Source organism: Berghia stephanieae, chromosome 1, assembly GCF_034508935.2.
Source record: "Berghia stephanieae isolate SIO BIC M18660-M18661 chromosome 1, UCSD_Bste_1.3, whole genome shotgun sequence".
In the NCBI taxonomy this organism is placed as follows: Eukaryota; Metazoa; Mollusca; class Gastropoda; order Nudibranchia; family Aeolidiidae; genus Berghia; species Berghia stephanieae.
Genome location: NC_088360.1, coordinates 38,518,319 through 38,540,769, shown reverse-complemented (window position 1 = coordinate 38,540,769; position 22,451 = coordinate 38,518,319). Strand labels below are relative to the sequence as shown.

Here is a 22,451-nt window from a genome sequence, read left to right as displayed (position 1 = left end):
GTATGGCATCAAAATAAATCAAAGCTTTTGATGAAAAAGAAAGCTTAAATGGCCTTATAAACACCAACCAGAAAGCATTTTTTTTTGGTAAAGCGATAGGGATTATCAGAACAGAGAGATGAATGATCACCGATGTCTGGCACAGACGTGGTACTTGAAGAAGATAGGGATTATAGATTTGTATGGCTCGGTGGCTCAGCGGTACGGTGCCTCGACTTGTCACAAAAGTCAATCGATATTAAGTGTTGTCAGTGGCCGGATGGGTGGCAGTGATTCTGGTCCAATTTTGCCTCCTTGGGTAAAGCACTTAACACAAATCTCCCCATTTAACTCAGGTGGTTATAGGCAGTGACGGATATTGTAAAAATGTTAGTACAATGACACTTAACAGGAGACTGGTACTGTATCAAGGGGAAATTTCTCTCATCCACGTTTAAAACGTTCCAATACGTCTGAAAATCGTCTTAAAAGAATATTTTTCACTCTTTAAGCAAACGTTTTCCCAAAATATGATAGATCCTCTCTCTCTCTCTCTCTCTCTCTCTCTCTCTCTCTCTCTCTCTCTCTCTTGTTGATCAAATACTATTCTCATTTATCACAAGTTTCAATTTATATCTTGATCAAAAGTTTGGATTTTGCTTATCGATGTGCACATAACATTATGACCGTGCTCTTTGCCGTCATTTTTATTGTCTCGATTGTGATTATTTTCACTATTGCTGTCTTCATCTCAATTATAGTACTTATAATATTGTAACATTCTTCATCAATTTTATCAATGAACATCTAGGTGGGGTGCCTGACCTCCCAAAGGGGCAGGGAGATGCATATTGTCTTTCACCTCTTTATATCTGTTTTCCAACATGCTTTCTGTCTTTGTTTTGGAATGAGATTACTTGGGTTTTGTGCTGGCCATGGCCGGATACCCTGGCTAAGAGGGAAGCAGTAAAATGTATAGTTATTTTTGGGAGATCGATATTTTTCCTGTTATTATTGTTTTATTTTACATTAAACATTTGAGTGTGGTCCTTTTAGTGGGGCCTGTGCATCTCTGGATGAGACTTTTAGGTGATCTCAAACTAAGAACACTGATTGTATGCTCTTGGAATCTACATCTGTTCCCTCTTTGAACCCCTTCCTCTTTGTTTTAATTTTTCTCGTGTGCTTTCAATTGCAAATCTAAAATTCTTTGACTATCCTATTTTCTTCCTTTTTACCAAGCGCCGTAAAGCCCTTAAAAACAAATAGACACCAATGATCATCATATCATCATCATTTTCATGATCATCATCGTCATCATATCATCATCATTTTCATGATCATCATCGTCATCATCATGATCATCATCATTTTCATCACTACCGTCATTGTCGTCATCGTCGCCACCACCATCATCACCATTATTATTATTGTCACAGTTATCATTTTAAGTGATTTTATTTAAGAAAAATGTAGTCTCTCAATATATTACATTTTACTATTTTGTTTACTTAGCTCTGTCTGACAAAACTGGTGTTGACACAAATATAAAATTCTTTTTTAAAAAAAGTATTATTATTATGTTTGGTGGTGCACAGTAGCTGGATGACGGTCGAGAGTCACCTGTTCACCTGCATGACTATCTCTACCGGACGAGGCTGTAATCGAGTTGCTCGAAAAACATCCATTGACCACCAAACATTACGAACAGCAACATGGAATGTAAGAAGTCTGTACCAGAAAGGAAAATTAGCAAATGTAGTTATGGAAATGAAGAGATTGAATATCAATGTTTTAGGATTATCAGAAGTTAGATGGAAAGGAGCAGGAGAACTTAATTATGATGACTGTAAAATTATATACTCAGGAGGAGGAGAACACCAAAGGGGAGTTGGAATTATACTAGATAATAAAACGGCGCGAGCAGTCAAAGGATTCTGGCCCATATCAGACAGAGTAATGGCAATCAAACTACAAGCAAAACCTTTTGATTTTGATATTTTACAAATATACGCCCCAACCACCAGTCACGATGATGAAGAAGTGGAAAATTTCTATCAACAAATAGATAAAGCAATGCATCAGTTTAAGTCTTCAGACATAAAACTCATCATGGGCGATTTTAATGCCAAGGTGGGCCGAGAAAGAATAGAAGATATTGTGGGCCCACATGGTCTGGGAGACAAAAATGACAGAGGTGATCGTCTTATTCAATGGTGCCGTCAACATGATCTGACAATCACAAATACTTGGTCAACAAACCACAATAGAAGGAAGTGGACATGGAAAAGTCCTGGAGATGGAGTGAGAAACCAAATAGATTACATACTCATCAGCAAACGTTTCCGAAACTCGGTTTTGTATGCCAAATCTATGCCGGGGGCTGACTGTAACAGCGATCATATACCTGTGCTATGCCCCATACGAGTTAAATTGAAAATCTGCAAAAGAGCAAAGGCTAAACCTAAATACCAACTAGACATTCTCCGGGAGGAACAGAAGATACAAGAAAAATTTGAACTATCAGTAAGAAACAAGTTTGAAGTGCTTGGAGAACTAACAGATATAGAAGAGAAATATGAGCAGTTTAAAGACAGTGTTGCTGCATCATTAGAAGAAAATGTTCCAACCACACTTAAGTTGCAGAAGAAGAAATGGATTACTCCAGAGATATTAGAACTAATGAATGAGAGAAGAAAGGCCAAAAATCAGGAAGAAAAATACAAGACTCTGAACAGACAGATAAAAAGAAAATGCAACGAAGCTAAAGAAGACTGGATAAATGAACAATGTCACTATATAATGTCCTGCAAAGAAAAAAATGGCAAATTCTTCCATCAGAAAATCAAAGAAGTGACAAACAAAACTAAATCAGGTGCTAAAAGTGGATGCATCAAAGACAAGCGTGGAAACACCATCATGGACAAAGACTGCATTCTAAACAGATGGTCAGAATATATTGAAGAACTTTTTTTTGATAATCGAGGAGAAATGCCTATGATAAAAGAACTGGAAGGGCCTTCTATAATGAAAGATGAAGTTAGGAACGTCATGAAAAGCATGAAAAATGGAAAAGCTGCAGGACCTGATGCCATAACAATTGAAGCCTTGACTGGCCTGGGTGAATGGGGATTGAATTCATCACAAACCTTCTAAATCAAGTGTATGACACAGGAAAAATGCCAACTGATATGAAACGATCCATTTTTATAGCACTACCAAAAAAGCCAGGGGCAGTTGATTGTGAACAACACAGAACTATTAGCCTAATGAGCCACCTCACAAAAATTCTTTTGAAGATAATTTTACTAAGAATAAGAAATAAAATACGACCTGAAATTGGGGAGATGCAATTTGGTTTTGTTGAGGACAAGGGTACCAGAAATGGAATATTCACATTATCAATGCTGATGGAAAGATGTATTGAAGTAAATAAAGATCTGTATATGTGTTTCATCGACTATTCAAAAGCCTTTGATAAAGTACAACACGAAAAACTATTAAAAATTCTATCATCCTTGGACATTGATGGTAAAGATTTAAGAATATTACGGAATTTGTACTGGGAACAAGAAGCAGCAATGCGTGTTGACAACGAACTAAGCAGTTTTACACCTATTAGAAGAGGAGTTAGGCAGGGGTGTGTTTTGTCTCCAGATTTATTCAACCTCTATAGTGAAATGATATTAAGAGATATCGAACATAAGAAGGGGGTGTGTATTGGAGGAAAGAATGTAACAAATCTGAGGTATGCAGATGATACGGTTCTACTGGCAGAATCTGAACATGAACTACAAGAATTACTGGATGTTGTAGTCAGGAGTAGTGAAAATATGGGACTGGAACTGAATATATCTAAAACAGAATGTATGACGGTATCTAAAAATAATAACCCACCAGCCTGTGTAATAACAAGCAGAGGACAAACAATACAACAAGTTGAATGTTTCAAATATTTAGGCTTCAATGTAACATCCAATGGAAAATCAGATTGTGAAATAAAGAAAAGAATAGGTATGGCGAAGAATGCATTCAACCAGCTGCATACAATTATGAAAAACAGGAATGTTAGCATGAAAACAAAAATCAAAGTTCTGGATTGCTATGTACTGTCTGTGCTGCTATATGGTTGTGAGAGCTGGACCATAAACAAGACCATGGTTAAAAGACTGGAGGCAGTGGAAATGTGGTTTTACAGAAGAATGATGAGGGTGTCATGGATGGAAAGGAAAAGAAATGAAGAAATTTTAGAAATGGCAAACAGAAAAAGATCACTGATAACAAAAATCATCAAACGCCAAATGGAATTTTTAGGACACATTATCCGCCACCCTGGTTTGGAAATACTCGCCTTGACTGGAAAGATGAATGGAAAAAGAATAAGAGGAAGACAAAGAATAACGTATTTGAAAGGGATAAGAACTTGGACAGATGAAGCTGAGAAAGGTTGCGCTGCTTTAATAGAATTGGCAAGAGATAGATCAGCTTGGCGGAAGATGACCTCCGACGTCTGCTTCAGATATGGAACTACATGAGATGAGATTATTATTATTATAAAAACCGGTCAGAATTTTACAACCAAAGGATACCTTTATTTTATAAAGATGTTGTTTTTTCCTTTGAGGGACGGCGAGCGCCATATAATGAGCAATAACGAATTCTTTCAATACAGTCTCAATTAAAATGACTGTATTAATTGTGTGAATCTTATTTTTAAAGGTAAGACTTATTTCTCCTTCCCGTTTCTTCCTTTCAATTTCTATTTGTGCTGTTTCAAAGATGTTCGTCGCACGAATTTTTAAAATTAGTACCCCCCCCCCCCCACCACCCCCCGCACCACATTAACCTCACCCATTTCTCATTGATTTAAAAATAAATCGAGCTTTTATAAAGCGCAATATCCACTAAACGTGATCAAACTGCTTTGCAATGGGTCTTCAGCCAGCAGCGACATGTAACACATAAGATGAGACATGATGACTGTTAGGCGATATTACAATTTTTTTTCCGACAGATACAATGCTGTTAATGACCATGTACTCATTTTATACCTGAGTACGGTGCAGTGAGATAATGTGAGTGAAGTCTTTTCCAAGGAGTCAACTATGTGCCGCTCAGAGCAGGATTTGAACCAAGAACTTTCCGATCCGGAGGCGAGTGTTATACCACGAGACCACACAACCACACGATTGGTTTTGTTTCTCTTGGTCGAATTAGAGATTTAACAAATTAACTTTTAAGCCAATCAACGTGATCAAACTATCTTTATATGAATATTTGTTAATACTTTTCTTTTTCAAAGACGAATGTATGGATTATAATGATGAATTCAGATTTTCTTCACAAGCACAAATAGGTATAGTAAAGGAGTTTGGTATGGAGTTTTTCCTCTCTGAACATCCCAAAGTATGGCGACTTTGCAAATAGAGAAGAGAAAAGCTAAAAGAAAAAACAAAAAACAAAAAACAAACAAACAAACAAACAAAAAAAAAACCCCTCAAAGCCATCATTTGTTGTAACCATAATATCTTGACAATCATATTTCCTTTCAACCAATGAGTAGAGAAAAATAACAATAATGAGAACACCTCATTCTCCTCATTGACTCTGAAACGTTTCAAAATATATTTTGATGTCTTACATGTTCCTCTTTTAGATTCAAATTCTGTAAGGTGATAAGAATTTTGTCTTATTTTAGCACAGGTCAACATATTATACCATGGGACAACATTGTTACACAAGAAACTTTTTTTTTGAGGAACAGTATCATTATTTTAAAGACGGCAGCATTTTACAAAACCCTTTTATTCAAAGGTCTGGATTTATTGATTAGATTTCATGTTTTAAAGACTTCCATTTATTTCTTCTTCCTCCTCCTTCTTTTTCCTCATTCTCCTCCTCCTCCTTCTCCTCATCCTTCTTCTTCTTCTACTTCTTCTACCTCTTCTTCCTTTCTTCTTCTTCTCTCTTCTTCTTCTTCTTCTTTCTTCTTCTCTTCTTCTTCTTCTTCTTCTTCTTCTCTTCTTCTTCTTCTTCTTCTTCTTCTCTTCAATGGCATGAACGAGTACAAGTGGGCATCCACTCTCGAGTGGAGAACCATAAACTTGGATGACTTCTTATTTTGTTGAATATCACCGAGGGTAACTTGATCATTTAGGACTTTGCAAAATATTGTTACTTTGTCATACTTTCTTCTCAGTTGTAGCAGTTCGAGATTTAAATCTGCCTTAATATAACGATGAATGATGTGTAACATTATGATAATTTCCATTCAGGATCAATAAAGTATATCTTATCGTATCTCAGTATCCCCCCCCCTCTCTCTCTCTCTTCTCTCTCTCTCTCTCTCTCACACACACACACACACACACACACACACACAAACACACCCATACAATACTTTCTTTCTCTCTCTTTAAAGCTGTCAGTAGCATAAGCATTAAATTTGGACGTGGATATGCATCGGAGTATGACGATTTAGTACAGTAAATCCTCCCCTTCTGCCATCGATGACAATTACCTGCATTCTTAATTGGGATAATTATTATTATAGATTATATTTTGTTAGGAATCATAGTGTCATTTTGTCTATAATATTTTGTTTATGCCACCATCTTCCTGATCCGAAGGAGAATGTCATACCACTAGACCACATAGCCACACGATTGGTTTTGTTTGTCTTGGTCGAATTAGAGATTTAACAAATCGACTTTTAAAACAATCATCGGGATCAAACGTTATATGAATACTTCTTAATACTTTTCTTTTTCAAAGACGAATAAGAGCTAGCTATATATGTATGGCTATTATAGTGATAAATTTAGATTATCGTCACAAGCACAAATATGCGGGTGGTTGGATGGGAGCATCACCCTTGAATCATATACCTATGATGTTCGCATGGGTGTACGATCCGTTTAGTGATGTCGTTTCTTCTTCTCTTTACTAGCCTATCCTGCTTCTTTGGTTTGTGATTGTATTTTTAACAGGGGATATTTTTTTTTTCTGTAAATCTTCTGCCTGTTTGTTCTTGGTTATTTATAATTTAGCTTATGATATCTTGAGGTTATGATTTTGATTTACATTTGTACTATTTTTGTTAGATTGCTTGTTTCTTTGTTTCAGCGGTCTCTCATATAACCTCAATTGTGTTGGAAGAGACCTAAAGCAACAAACAAACAAAAAAAACAAGCACAAATAGTATAATAAAATATTATTTTGACATGGATCTTTTCCTCTGTGCCCATTCCTCAAGTCTAACGACTTTGTAAAAAGAGAAGAACGAAAATCTCATTTCCTGTCACCCTAAAATCTAGAAAATCATTATTTTTCCTTTCATAAATGAGCTAGAGTAAAATAACAATTATGACATCTAATTCTACTCACTGACTCTAAAACGTTTTAAAATATAATTTGATGCCTTACATGTTCCTCTTTTAGAATCAAATTATGTAAGATATCAATTTTGTCTCATTTCAGCACAAGTCAACATAATATTACGCCATGGGACAACATTGTTACACTAGAGAGCGTCTTCCCTTGAGAGAGTTTCTGCATCACGATGGATTTCTTTAAGGAACGGCATCATTATCTTAAAGACGGACGCATTTTACAAACCCCTTTTTGGTCAAAGGACTGGATATATTTATTGGATTTCTTATTTTAAAGTAAGACCCTTTATTTCGTCAGTTCCATATCTACTCCTCCCTCTTTCCGCTCTCTCTCTCTCTCTCTCTCTCTCTCTCTCGCTTTCTCCTCACTCTCCCCCTCTCTCACTCCTTTCCTCTCTATCGCTCGCCCACTCTCTCTTTCTCTCTCAGACACACACACACACACACACACACACACATACACATACATTTCTTTCTCTCTCTGTAAAGCTGCGAGTAGCATAAAAATTTGGATGTGGATATGCATCAGAGATTATTTTGACCTTAATTTTTCAGTAAAGTAAATCCCTCCACTGTATGAAGATTTAGAACAGTAACCCCTCCCCCTTTCTGCCATAGATGACAGTTACCTGCATTCTTAATTGAGATAATTATTATTATAGATTATATTTTGTTAGGAATCATAGTGTCATTTTGTCTATAATATTTTGTTTATGCCACCATCTTCCTGTTTTTTATATTTATAGGTGCTGAAGTACCTTATCTTAAGCACAAATAAACAAACTCTCTCTCCCCCCCCCCCTCTCTTTCTCTCTCTCGCTCTCTCTCTGTATCTCTCTCTCTCTCTCTCTCTCTCTCTCTCCAATGTAGTTGCAGCAAGATGACAGTGGGTGATGTAGCTCCTGTCATCGAGTTCCAATGCCTGAATTATCTTGGTATTTTTTTCAAAAAGCTTGTAAGGAATAATTTCACTGAGGATGAATAAAAGGAATGGGTTTGAACCTAGTTCCTTCTGATCCGAAGGAGAATGTCATACCACTAGACCACATAGCCACACGATTGGTTTTGTTTGTCTTGGTCGAATTAGAGATTTAACAAATCGACTTTTAAAACAATCATCGGGATCAAACGTTATATGAATATTTATTAATACTTTTCTTTTTCAAAGACGAATAAGAGCTGGCTATATATGTATGGCTATTATAGTGATAAATTTAGATTATCGTCACAAGCACAAATAGTATAATAAAATATTTTTTTGACATGGATCTTTTCCTCTGTGCCCATTCCTCAAGTATAACGACTTTGTAAAAAGAGAAGAACGAAAATCTCATTTGCTGTAACCCTAAAATCTAGAAAATCATTATTTTTCCTTTCATAAATGAGCTGGGGTAAAATAACAATTATGACATCTAATTCTACTCACTGACTCTAAACCGTTTTAAAATATAATTTGATGGCTTACATATTCCTCTTTTAGAATCAAATTCTGTAAGATGATATCAATTTTGTCTCATTTTAGTACAAGTCAACATAATATTACGCCATGGGACAACATTATTACACTAGAGAGCGTCTTCCCTTGAGAGAGTTTCTGCATCACGATGGATTTCTTTTAGGAACGGCATCATTATCTTAAAGACGGACGCATTTTACAAACCCCATTTGGTCAAAGGACTGGATATATTTATTGGATTTCTTATTTTAAAGTAAGACCCTTTATTTCGTCAGTTCCATATCTACTCCTCCCTCTTCCCCCCCCCCCTCTCTCTCTCTCTCTCTCTCTCTCCCTCCCTTCCTCTCTATCGCTCTCTCACTCTCTTTATCCCTCAGATACACACACACACACACACACACACGCGCGCGCGCGCGCACACATACTTTCTTTCTCTCTCTGTAAAGCTGTCAGTAGCATAAACATTTGGATGTGGATATGCATCAGACATTATTTTGACCTTAATTTTTCAGTAAAGTAAATCCCTCCACTGTATGAAGATTTAGTCCAGTAACCCCCCCCCCCCCCTTTCTGCCATAGATGACAATTACCTTCATTCTTAGTTGAGATAATCATTATTATAGATTATATTTTGTTAGGAATCATAGTGTCATTTTGTATATAATATTTTGTTTATGCCACCATCTTCCTGTTTTAAAAAATATTTATAGATACTGAAGTACCTCATCTAAAGTGTTGAAAGCACAAATAGACAAACTCTCTCTCCCTTCCCCCCCCCCTCTCTCTCTCTCTCTCTCTCTCTCTCTCTCTCTCTCCAATGTAGTTGCAGCAAGATGACAGTGTGTGATGTAGCTCCTGTCATCGAGTTCCAATGCCTGAATTATCGTGGTATTTTTTTCAAAAAGCTTGTAAGGAATAATTTCACTGAGGATGAATAAAAGGAATGGGGTTTGAACCTAGTTCCTTCTGATCCGAAGGAGAATGTCATACCACTAGACCACATAGCCACACGATTGGTTTTGTTTGTCTTGGTCGAATTAGAGATTTAACAAATCGACTTTTAAAACAATCATCGGGATCAAACGTTATATGAATATTTATTAATACTTTTCTTTTTCAAAGACGAATAAGAGCTGGCTATATATGTATGGCTATTATAGTGATAAATTTAGATTATCGTCACAAGCACAAATAGTATAATAAAATATTTTTTTGACATGGATCTTTTCCTCTGTGCCCATTCCTCAAGTCTAACGACTTTGTAAAAAGAGAAGAAAGAAAATCTCATTTGGTGTAACCCTAAAATCTAGAAAATCATTATTTTTCCTTTCATAAATGAGCTAGGGTAAAATAACAATTATGACATCTAATTCTACTCACTGACTCTAAAACGTTTTAAAATATAATTTGATGGCTTACATATTCCTCTTTTAGAATCAAATTCTGTAAGATGATATCAATTTTGTCTCATTTTAGCACAAATCAACATAATATTACGCCATGGGACAACATTGTTACACGAGAGAGCGTCTTTCCTTGAGAGAGTTTCTGCATCACGATGGATTTCTTTAAGGAACGGCATCATTATCTTAAAGACGGACGCATTTTACAAACCCCATTTGGTCAAAGGACTGGATATATTTATTGGATTCCTTATTCTAAAGTAAGACCCTTTATTTCGTCAGTTCCATATCTACTCCCTCTTTCCTCCCCTCTCTCTCTCTCTCTCTCTCTCTCTCTCTCTCTCTATCCCTCCCTCTCTTTCTCTCGTTTTCTCCTCACTCTCCCCCTCTCTCACTCCCTTCCTCTCTATCGCTCGCTCACTCTCTTTCTCTCTGACACACACACACACACACACACACACACACACTCACACACAAATGCATTTCTTTCTCTCTCTGTAAAGCTGTCAGTAGCATTAAAATTTGGATATGGATATGCATCGGAGCAAAATATTATTTTAACCTTAATTATTCAGTAAAGCAAATCCACTGTATGAGGATATAGTACAGTAACCCCTCCCCCTTTCTGCCATAGATGACAATTACCTGCATTCTTAATTGAGATAATTATTATTATAGATTATATTTTGTTAGGAATCATAGTGTCATTTTGTCTATAATATTTTGTTTATGCCACCATCTTCCTGTTTTTTTATATTTATAGATACTGAAGCACCTCATCTAAAGTGTTGAAAACACAAATAAACAAACGCTCTCTCCCTCCCCCTTCCCCCCCCCCTCTCTCTCTCTCTCTCTCTCTCTCTCTCTCTCTCTCCAATGTAGTTGCAGCAAGATGACAGTGGGTGATGTAGCTCCTGTCATCGAGTTCCAATGCCTGAATTATCTTGGTATTTTTTTCAAAAAGCTTGTAAAGAATATTTTCCACTGAGGATGAATAAAAGGAATGGGATTTGAACCCAGGTACTTCTGATCCGAAGGGGAGTGTCATACCACTAGACCACATAGCCACACGATTGATTTTGTTTGTCTTGGTCGAATTAGAGATTTAACAAATCGACTTTTAAAACAATCATCGTGATCAAACGTTATATGAATATTTCTTAATACTTTTCTTTTTCAAAGACGAAAAAGAGCTGGCTAAAAATTGATGGCATTATAGTGATAAATTTAGATTTTCGTCACAAACATATTGGAAAGGAATTGCTCGGTTTCGTCCTGCCCTTTGCTGAGAGAGTAACAGTCAGATTTTGAGTATTAGTTTTGGGATATTATTTTTTCCCCTTGTAAATCATCTGTGATGTTTTGATAGTGATGTTTTCTTTTTCGGATATATTCCGTAAACATGTGAGTATAATCCTCTTAGTGGGAGCCTATGCTGGGGTAAAGATGATTTTGAGATGATCTCAAACTTAAGTACATTGATGGTATGCTCTTGGAATATACATTTGTTCCCTATTCGAAATAATTACCCTTTGTCTTATGTTTTCTTTGGTGTTTTAATTGTAATTCTATAATTTTTTTTATTATCCCATTTTCTTTTTACTGACGAAGATAGGACCTAAATGTGTTACAAGCGGTAGAAGACTTAAGAACAAAAGACTCACTATTCATTACAATTGTCTCTTCCTCCTGTTGTAGATCGTCATCAAATCTTCTTTATGGGTGACTTTACATTCAAGAAGTGATAATATACTTGAGACAGAAATGGAAATTTGTCAAGAAGCAAACAACTCTTCATCGGATGTTCTTAGGAATAAAGATCTTTCTTCAAAAGGTGACAGTTCACTTGACGTCTCAACACATTCAACACAATTGAAAAGGACACGGATTAAATTTTGTGTGAAGACGTAATCATGGTGAGAATTTCCCATCTTAAACCTTTATAATTTTAAGGCTAGCTTTAGTTCAATGAGAGAGAGAGAGAGAGAGAGAGAGAGAGAGAGAGAGAGAGAGAGAGAGATGTATGTTTGATATATTTATATTAGGAATATAACTCGCACTACTTTTTTTTTTAATTATTAGATATCAAAACTAAGGAGTTCAATATATATATATATATATATATATATATATATATATATATATATATATATATATGAAAAAAGATTTCCAAAACATGTCACATAGATACTCTATGTAGGAACAGAGGGGTCCAAATAAATGGCACAGAGTTAATATATGAAGGAACTTAGGAGTTCCAAAAGATGGCACATATATAATATATGAAGGAATTGAGGAGTTCAATATAATGGGAAGAGTTAATATATGCAGGAACTGAGGGGTTCCTAAAAATGGCACAGAGATACTATACGAAGGAACAGAGGGGTTCCAAAAAATGGCATAAAACTGAGTTAACATATAAATGAACTTAGGAGTTTCCTTAAAAAGGCACATATATAATATAAAAAGGAACAGAAAAGTTTTTTAAAATGGCACATATATTATATATGAAGGAACTTAGGAATTCAACAAAATAATAGGACATATATAATATATGACGGAACTGAGGGGTTCCAAAAAAGGCACATATATATGTAGGAAATAATGTTTTTGTTTTTAAGGTTTTTACGGCGCTTGCAACACATTAATGTCATATCAACGCCAGTAAAAAGGAAGAAAATGGGATAGTAAAAAGTTCTAGAATTACAATTAAAGCATCCAAGAATAAGGCAGACAAATGGGAATTGGTTCAAATAGGGAACAGACGTAGATTCCAAGAGCACACTATCAGTGTACTTAGTTTGAGATCACGTAAATTCTCATCCAGACCAAAGCACAGGTCCCCACTAAGAGGAAAACACTCAAATGTCTACTAATCATAATATATAATACATTAAAAAACATAATACTGTGCATAACACAGAGATGATTTACAAGGAAAAAAAATATCATCTCCCAAAACTAACTAACATTTGACTGTTTCCCTCCCAGTCAGGGTATCCGGCCAGGGCCAGGACAAAACCAAGTAATCTCATGTTGGAAAACAGACATAGGGGGAGAGAAAACACAGTATGTACCGCCCTGCCCACTATGGGAGTGTAGGAACTAACGGGTCCCAAAAATGGCACAGATAATATATATGAAGGAACCAAGCGGTTCCAAAAAATGGCAAGGATATAAGATATGAAGGAACTGAGGGGATTCAAAAATGGCACATATAAAATATATGAAGGAGCTGAGGAGTTCCTAAAATTGGCACATATCTATGTAGGAAATGAGGGGTTTTAAAAAATGGCACATATATAATATATGTAGGAACCGAAGGGTCCAAAAATATGGCACATATATAAGGTATGAAGGAACTGAGGGGTTGCGAAATAAAATAACACATATATAATATATGACGGAACTGAAGGATGCCAAAAAGGGCACATATATATGTAGGAACTAAGGGGTTCCAGAAATGGCACAGAGAATTTGTAGGAGGGAACGAAGGGGTTCCAAAATGGCAAAAAGATAAATATGAAGGAACTGAGGGGTTCCAAAAAATGGCACATATATAATATATGAAGGAACTGAGGGGTTCCAACAACAAAAGATACCAAATGGGGTTCCAAAAAGGGCACATACATATGTAGGAGGTAAGGGGTTCCAAAAATGGCACAAAGAATTTATATGAAGGAACCAAGGGGTTCCAAAAAAAATCGCAAGGATATACGATATGAAGGAACTGAGAGTTTCTCAAAAAAATGGCACATATAAAATTTATGTAGGAACGTAGGAGTTCCAAAAATGGCACATATATAATATATAAAGGAACTAAGGGCCTCCAAGGAGTTTACTACTTCTAAATGCAGTTGCCCCCGTGTAGTTTCCGGGGTCCCTACACTGAGATGGTTTAAGAATTGAGCCACCGTAAGCTGACGCGTGTCGTAAAAGGCGACTAAACGAGCAATTTAGGTTTCGTGTCATTCTCATTTAAGATTCTCAGTTACTTATTTTTTTCTAACTTTCTTATGCATTGTTTTCTAATATTTCGCAAAAAGAAAGAAGCTAGACGTTCAGAAAAGGAAGGAATTGAAAAGTGAAAAGGTTAATGTATGGAGGAACTGAGGGGTTCCAAAAATGGCACGGATAAAAAATATGAAGGAACTGAGGGGTTCCAAAAAAAGGCACATATAAAATATATGTAGGAACATAGGAGTTCCAAAAATGGCACATATAATTATATATGTAGGAACTAAGGAGTTCCAAAAATGGTAGAGAGATTTTATATAAAGGAGCCAAGGGGTTCCAAAAAAATGGCAAGGATATGAAGGAACTGAGGGGTTCCAAAAACTAGCACATATAAATTATATGTAGGAACATAAGAGTTCCAAAAATTGGCACATATATGATATATGGAGGAACAGAGGGTTTCCAAAACGAATGGCACACAGTTATTCAATGCAGGAACTAAGGGGTTCCAAAAATGGCAGAGATAAATATGAAGGAACTGAGGGTTCCAAAAATGGCAAAAAGATAAATAGGAAGGAATTGAGGGGTTCCAAAAATGGCACATATATAATATATGAAGGAACTAAGGGGTTCCAAAAAAAATATACATATATAATATATTACGTAACTGAGGGGTTCCAAAAAGGGCACATTTATATGTAGGAACTAAGGGGTTCCAAAAATGGCACAGAGAATTTATATGAAGGAACCAAGGGGTTCCAAAAAATGTCAAGGATATAAGATATGAAGGAACAGGTGTTCCAAACAATGGCAATATAAAATATATGTAGTAACATTCCAAAAAATGGCACATATATGATATATGGAGGAACAGAGGGTTTCCAAATAAAATGGCACAGTTATTCAATGCAGGAACTAAAGGGTTCCAAAAATGGCAAAGAGATAAATATGAAGGAACCGAGGGGTTCCAAAAATGGCAAAGAGATACATATGAAGGAACCGAGGGGTTCCAAAAATGTCAGAGATAAATATGAATGAACTGAGCGGTTCCAAAAAATGGCAAATATAAACTATATCGGCCATTTTCAAAACAACGCCAAATTCGAGTCCTCCAATTTTTGAAAAGTCAAGTATTTCCAACATACTCATGATTTTGTGTATGCTTTCTGTGATATGTATGCAACATAAAATTGTAATAACAGGGCTTAATGAGTTTTCATTGGTCACTTTTTCAAGTATTTGTGAATTACAATCTACATGTGACTCATTCCTGTTACGCTTAAAAAATATGTCACATTACATAAGTTAACACATTTTTGGACAACTATTGAAATAAAACATTGAAAAACAATAAACACAGAGCATTGGTACTAATTTTGACAACAAAATGACATTTATTGTTTTACAAAAGGCATTCAGAAATCAGTTTTTGAAAATAAAGGATATTATTTGAGCAATCATCATCTCCAAAAAATTATAGGAAAATGACAAAAATAAAAATTGTTTACCATAGTCTAGGTATATAAGTGTTAAACCACCACAAATAATATTTCCTTTCAAGTATTTATATTTAGCATGAAAAACATGAAAAAGTCATTCTTAACAGGAATGAGTTTGTGTAACAGGAATGAGTGGACGTAACAGGAATGAGTTTTCTGTTACAGGAATGAGTAATTACAACATAATAATATAATAATATTTATTCGAAAGGATTATAAATTCAATACTCTTAGTGATTGAAACTCAGAAGGGGAACAAAATGGTTAGGGCGCCTATACGATGATTTGGGGCTTATGTTGGTAGAGACCCACAAAAGAGCACCAACATTGTTAAATTCAGGATACTCTTTCGTGGCAGTTCGGAATGTTTGGATAAACAGACAAAAGAGGCATTTTTAAAACAATGGAAAGAGCGAGAAGCTACCACATACCCATGTATGATTTTGGTTTACTTAATGACATAACGTCCAGTTTGAACAACTCTTCCAGGGTATCTTTCTCACTTATGTTAACATCGGGAATATAAAGGTCCAAGTTTGTGACAAAAATTCAACAACTGTCTGGATGTTGTCATTGAGTGAAGCAAGGTTTGAATCTGACAAATAATGGTCTTGTGTAAAGCCAGCTCTTGTATCAATCTTACTCGTATTTCGTCTGTTTGTGTGTCTTTGCCAAATGCATATACTGCACCACAGGCAGGCAGGCAATCCTCATCGGCCCTCAGCTTGACTGTGAAATAACTGTTTCCCATCACACAGAGATCTAGGTATATCATTTGAAATTAAATGTGTACACCTATTGTCAATACCAATCCGAGTTTTGATTACACTTCTGCTGGCCCCAACTATTTCACAAACACGTAATGCTTGATTTTCACATTCATCAACCATTTCATCAAATGATTTCCATTCACTCAATCTTTGATAAAACCATTGTAATCGATTTCAGTCGGCATCACCTTAATGACTATGTCATCTTGGTCATGTTCATCCCTTGAATCAGTGTTTAAGTCAACCGGTGCAACTTCGGGCATGTCTCCATCATTACCTTTGAAAACCTGTTGCTTCAAATCACTTTGTAGAAATTAATGAAATTTAATTGATGTGACCAACAACATTATTGAACATTTTTGACTCCTTTTCTCCAAAGCGCTGAAGTAAGCATGTTAATGTTTTCACATTTTTTACATGCACATGTTTCTCTGTCCCTTTTTCTTGGAGTAACAACCCAAAATGGCTTAAGTCGGTAGAATATGGGTTGCAAGAGATGTATCGCTTGTACAAATGTGACATTGCATCACATATTAGTCTTCTTTGTTTCTTGACTTTATTTCTTGTTTTTGTATTTCTCTTTCCTGGAGCTAATTTAGAAGTGTCACCTTTCAGGAAAAAATCTCTTACTATTTGCTTGACAAGATCTGGACATTTTGGAGGCATTTGACGTCGTTTCCGAATTTTTCCAAGAGTTTATATTTTTTGAGAGTCATACCAGCTGCCAGATCTTTCACGGATGTGTACATGTGCCTTCTGTTCCTCAAATGTTTGATGTCTTATAGGAGTGCAAAATGATTTTGTAATGTTCTTTTCACTTTTTTGTTTTTTTCTGCTGTCTTTCAAAAGTTTTTCTAGTTTTTGATCGGGGTGTCAACGAAAGTTTTTTTGTTTTTTTTTAATGACCTGTCCAAGCGCTTTTTGTACTTTTCGGCTTTCTTTTTCGATTGAGAAAGAGAGGACAGCCTTTTCACTTCTTCAAAACTTTGGTTTTTCAACATTTAGGTTTCATTGGCTGTTTTAGTAGCTTGATATCTTTGACGAGAGACATACTGGAGTGGGGATTTAGAGTGTGAGGATGGAGTGTAACTCAGGTCAAGATTTTGCTGTTTCCGGTTTGTAGTGTGTGTGTGATAATTTTTTATCCAATCATTTCTCTGTTTGCGTTGTTCTCTTGGTGTCTTATCTTTTATGGACTTTTTCTTTCCATTCGATTTGTCGCTCTGGTATTTGTCTTGTTCTTTTTTAAGATTAACAGCACGTCGGATAGGAACTCCATCTCGTCTTTGACGGTAAAGTCGTTGCTCTCGGCTGACATCATGGCTTTTTTGGCCTTTATGATAAGAAAACAAAATAAAACAATCGTTACAACAAAGCTATGATGCTTGAAAATGAACAATAATATCAAATTCCATTTCGCCACCCTCATTCCTGTTACAAAACAAGGTGTAACACGAATAAAGTCAAGAAACAAAGAAGACTATTATGTGATACAATGTCACATTTGTACAAGCGATACCGGGCCGTTAAAATCATAGTAATCATCTAAAATGTATCTGAGCCTAACAGGCAACAAACTATGTTTGGACATTAGGCATTTGGTATTGGCAAGGTAACTTTGCACTAAAAATGGTCTTTCAGCAATGAAAGAAATTAATATGTAAACAATAAAAATTGTTTTTAATGGTAACGTTGTAACAATGAATGTTACCACTTCAATGGACATAGGCCTGTAACACTTCAGCGGTTTACAAAACACTTTACCAAACACATCCTTATGAAACAAAAGCATATGCTATGAATCGATAAACCATGTGGAGGCGCCGTGGCCGAGTGGTTACCGAAAGGGACTCCCGACTGGGAGATAACAGGTTCGAAAACCTCCACAACCATAGAGTGGTTTGCTTAATCAAGGAAATTCATTCGCGTTGCTTCACTTTGCTTCACCAAGGTGTATATCATGGTGCCAGTGCTGCTGGGGGATGTAATTTGCTATAGACCAACCTCTTATTCATAAGTTAAATGTCTGTTTCATGCTACAGCAACAGGGATAAGCTCCGATTCTATGGGCCATTATGCTCCAAAGGACTTAGTGACAATAAAACATGTGTTTCATTTTATGAAATTTCACATTCCTCATTCCTGTTACTCATTCCTGTTATGTTTTCCTCATTCCTGTTACATCCCTCATTCCTGTTACAAAACAAGGTGTAACAGGAATGAGTGTAACAGGGATGAGTTTATCTCGCTTCGATTTATACTATCCCTAAAATATGATTTACTCCAACATTAAAGTATGACTATTATTTAGAGCCTTAAAAAAGCTATAAACTGATACTTTTTATTTTTAATACAAGTTCTAATTTAAATAACAAGCCCTGGTAACAGGAATGAGGGTCATGGTCTAATGTTGAACATTACTCACCATTCTTGAAGCGGTGTTGAACTGGAAATCACACTGAATGAAAAAACCATGTGTTTGTAGTTTCGACCGTGATGGAAAAGGGGTAGCTTCGGCGAGAAAACATTGTTAGTTGCACTTCTATTGTTAAGAGGATTTTAATTGGTTAATTTTCACTGCTGTTACAGGAATGAGTAGCCCCCTTGGGGACAGACTTTATTAATATATAATAAAACTCTAAAAAGTCTGATTGTTACAAACTTTTATGAGGATGTTAGAAGATGGCAATTTGCATCAGGTGAATTCATAGGTGTATACACAAGACACTCCATTTTGTTAAAAATTCGACTTAAAGCCGTCATGCAAAAAAAAGGACAGGGTATTTTCCTCTACCCCAGTCAATACAAAACGTCATATCTATCCTGAATCTCTCTCGATTTTCGTTTTTTATGTTTCATACAAGTTAGTAATGTGAAGTGAGACTGTGTAAGGAAGTATTTGCTGACAATATATGCATCAAATATTTCAAAGATCCAATTATCGTCACAGGACAGGAATTTGGCAGTTTTTTGAAAAAGGCCGATATGTATGAACATAGGAGTTACACAAAATGGCACATACAGTGATGCCAGAACTCCGGTTACACTGGAAAAAACTCCGTCGGGAGCAAAAAATTACGGGTTACGAGCAACTTCCGTCAAATTCCGGTGAGGTCAATTTGTTCCGAGAATCCCCCCCCCCCCCCCACACACACACATACCTTTCAACCACCACATCATCATCACCACCACTACTACTACAACCACCATCACAACATCATTATCACTACCACTTCACCACCATCACATCTATTTCACTACCACTACTACAACCACCACGACCACATCGTCATCACTACCACTACTACTACAACTACAACCACCACCACATCATCACCACTAGCACTACTATTACAACCACCATCACCGCATCATCATCACTACCATTTCTACTACGACCACCATCACCACCACTACTACAACCATCACCACACCATCATCATCACTATCACTGCTAGTACAAGCACTATCACCACCTCATCATCACTATCACTACTAATACTACAACAACAACCACCACCACCACCACATCATCATCACTACCACTACTACTTCAATCACCTCATCACCACATCATCATCATTACCACAACTACTATAACCACCACCACCACATCTTCATCACTACCACTACAACCACCACCACCACCACCACCACCACATCATCATCATCATCATTACTTCCACTACTACTACTACAACCACCACCACATCATCATCACTACCACTACAACTATCACCACCACCACCACCACCATCACATCATCATCACTGCCCGTTGTACTAAAACAACCACTACACATGATCATTACTACCAGTACTACTAAAACAATCACATCATCATCACTACTACTACTACAACCACCAACACCACATCATCCTCACTACCACCAGTACTACAATCACTACCATTACCTTCTGGAGCTTTACTTCACTTAAAATAGGGAAAAATTTGGGATTGCATTTGGCATGGTCTCTATAATGTATCATAATATGATTCTAATCAGTTATCTATTTAGAACTATACAATATGGAAACACAATGCGAAATACAATCCCAATTCCCTTTCCTTGTGTGCGAAGATTCCTCTTTGGGCATTGAAATTCCTACGAGAGGTGTCTGAAACTCCTTTGAGCCAAATTTAAAGTTGGCGTCTCTGAACATATGATATATGGAGGAACAGAGGGTTTCAAAAGAAAAAAGACAAGGTTCTTAAATGCAGGAACTACGGGGTTCCAAAAATGGCAAAGACATAAATATGAAGGACCCGAGGGGTTCCAAAAATGGCAGAGATAAATATGAAGGAACTGATGGGTTCCAAAAAGAAAATATACATATATATTTATATGACGGAACTGAGGGATTCCAAAAAGGGCACATTTATATGTAGGAACTAAGAGGTTCCAAAAATGGAACAGAATTTATATGAAGGAACCAAGGGGTTCCAAAAAATGGCGAGGATATAAGATATGAAGGAACTGAGGTGTTCCAAACATTGGGACATATATAATATATGAAGGAACTAAGGGTTTCAACAACAACTAAAATATAACACATGATATATAATATATGACGGAACTGAGGGGTTCCAAAAAGGGCACATTTATATGTAGGAACTAAGGTTTTCCAACAATGGCAGAGATAAATATGAAGGAACTTAGGGGTTCCAAAAAATGGCACATATATTATATATGAAGTAACTGAGGGTTCAAAAAAAAATAGAAAAAGGACATATATAATATATGACGGAACTGAGGGGTTCCAAAAAGGGCACATTTATATGTAGGAAAAAATGGCACAGAACCTATATGAATGAAACAAGGGGTTCCAAAAAATGGCAAGGATATAAGATATGAAGGAACTGAGGGGTTCCAAAAAATGGCACATATAAAAGATATGTAGGAACATAGGAGTTCCACAAAATGGGAACATACAGTGATGCCAAAATTCCGGTTACACCGCAAAAAACTCCGGTCTGGAGCAAAAAATTACGGGTTAGGAGCAACTTCCGTCAAATTCCGGTGAGGTCAATTTGTTCCAAGGATACCCCCCCCCCCCACACACACACACCTTTCAACCACCACATCATCATCATCACCACCACCACTACTACTACAACCACCATCACCACATCGTCACTACCACAACCCACTACAACTACCACAACTACATCATCATCACCACCACTACTACTCCGTCCAACAACACCACATCATTATCACTACAACTTCACCACCATCAGATCTATTTCACTACCACTACTATAACCACCACCACTATATCATCATCACTAGCACAACTACTACAATCATCACTACCACGACTTTTACAACTACCATCACCACATCATCACTACCACTACTACTACAATCACCACCACCACCACCACATCATCATCAATAACAACCACCACCACCACCACATAATAATTACTGCCACCACTACTACTACTAAATCCAATACTACCACATCATCTGAACTAACACGACTACAACCACCACCACCACGTCATTATCACTACAATTACAGCTACAACCACCACAACCATATCTTCATCACTACCGCTACAACTGCAACCACACCACCATATAATCATCACAACAGCTACTAATACTACAACCACCCCTACTACATCATTATCACAACCACTACTACTACATCCACCACATCATCACTACCACCACTACTACAGCCAAACCACCACCACATCATCATTACTACCACTACTACTACAACCACCACCATCACATTATCATCACTACCAGTACAACTACAACCATCATCACCATCACTATTACTACAACAATCACCACCACATCATCACCACTAGCACCACTGCAACCACCACCACCACATCATCACTATCACTACTACAACCACCAACCACATCATCATCGCTACTACTGCTAGTACAACCACCACCACTACATCATCATCACGACCACTACTACTTCAACCACCACAACCACCACCATATCATCATCATTACCACTAGGT

At 36.6% G+C, this 22,451-nt stretch overlaps 1 protein-coding gene across 1 annotated transcript; it reads left to right on the top strand.

The window, feature by feature from the left end:
- Positions 1 to 7,463: 7,463 nt before the first annotated feature.
- On the top strand, positions 7,464 to 12,282 carry LOC144963914 (uncharacterized). Its single transcript, XM_078897862.1, has 4 exons — positions 7,464 to 7,646; positions 8,893 to 9,079; positions 10,303 to 10,489; positions 11,928 to 12,282. The coding sequence occupies exons 3-4, from the start codon at positions 10,385 to 10,387 to the stop codon at positions 12,138 to 12,140; spliced, it is 318 nt and encodes a 105-aa protein (XP_078753988.1). The 5' UTR covers positions 7,464 to 7,646; positions 8,893 to 9,079; positions 10,303 to 10,384; the 3' UTR covers positions 12,141 to 12,282.
- The last annotated feature ends 10,169 nt before the right edge of the window (positions 12,283 to 22,451 follow it).

Bases quoted from the DNA above. Each gene is read 5' to 3' on its own strand.
- LOC144963914 (XM_078897862.1), top strand. From the start codon at position 10,385: ATGGATTTCTTTAAGGAACGGCATCATTATCTTAAAGACGGACGCATT. The intron at 10,490-11,927 runs GTAAGACCCTTT...CTCCTGTTGTAG, and splicing joins ATTGGATTCCTTATTCTAAA to ATCGTCATCAAATCTTCTTT.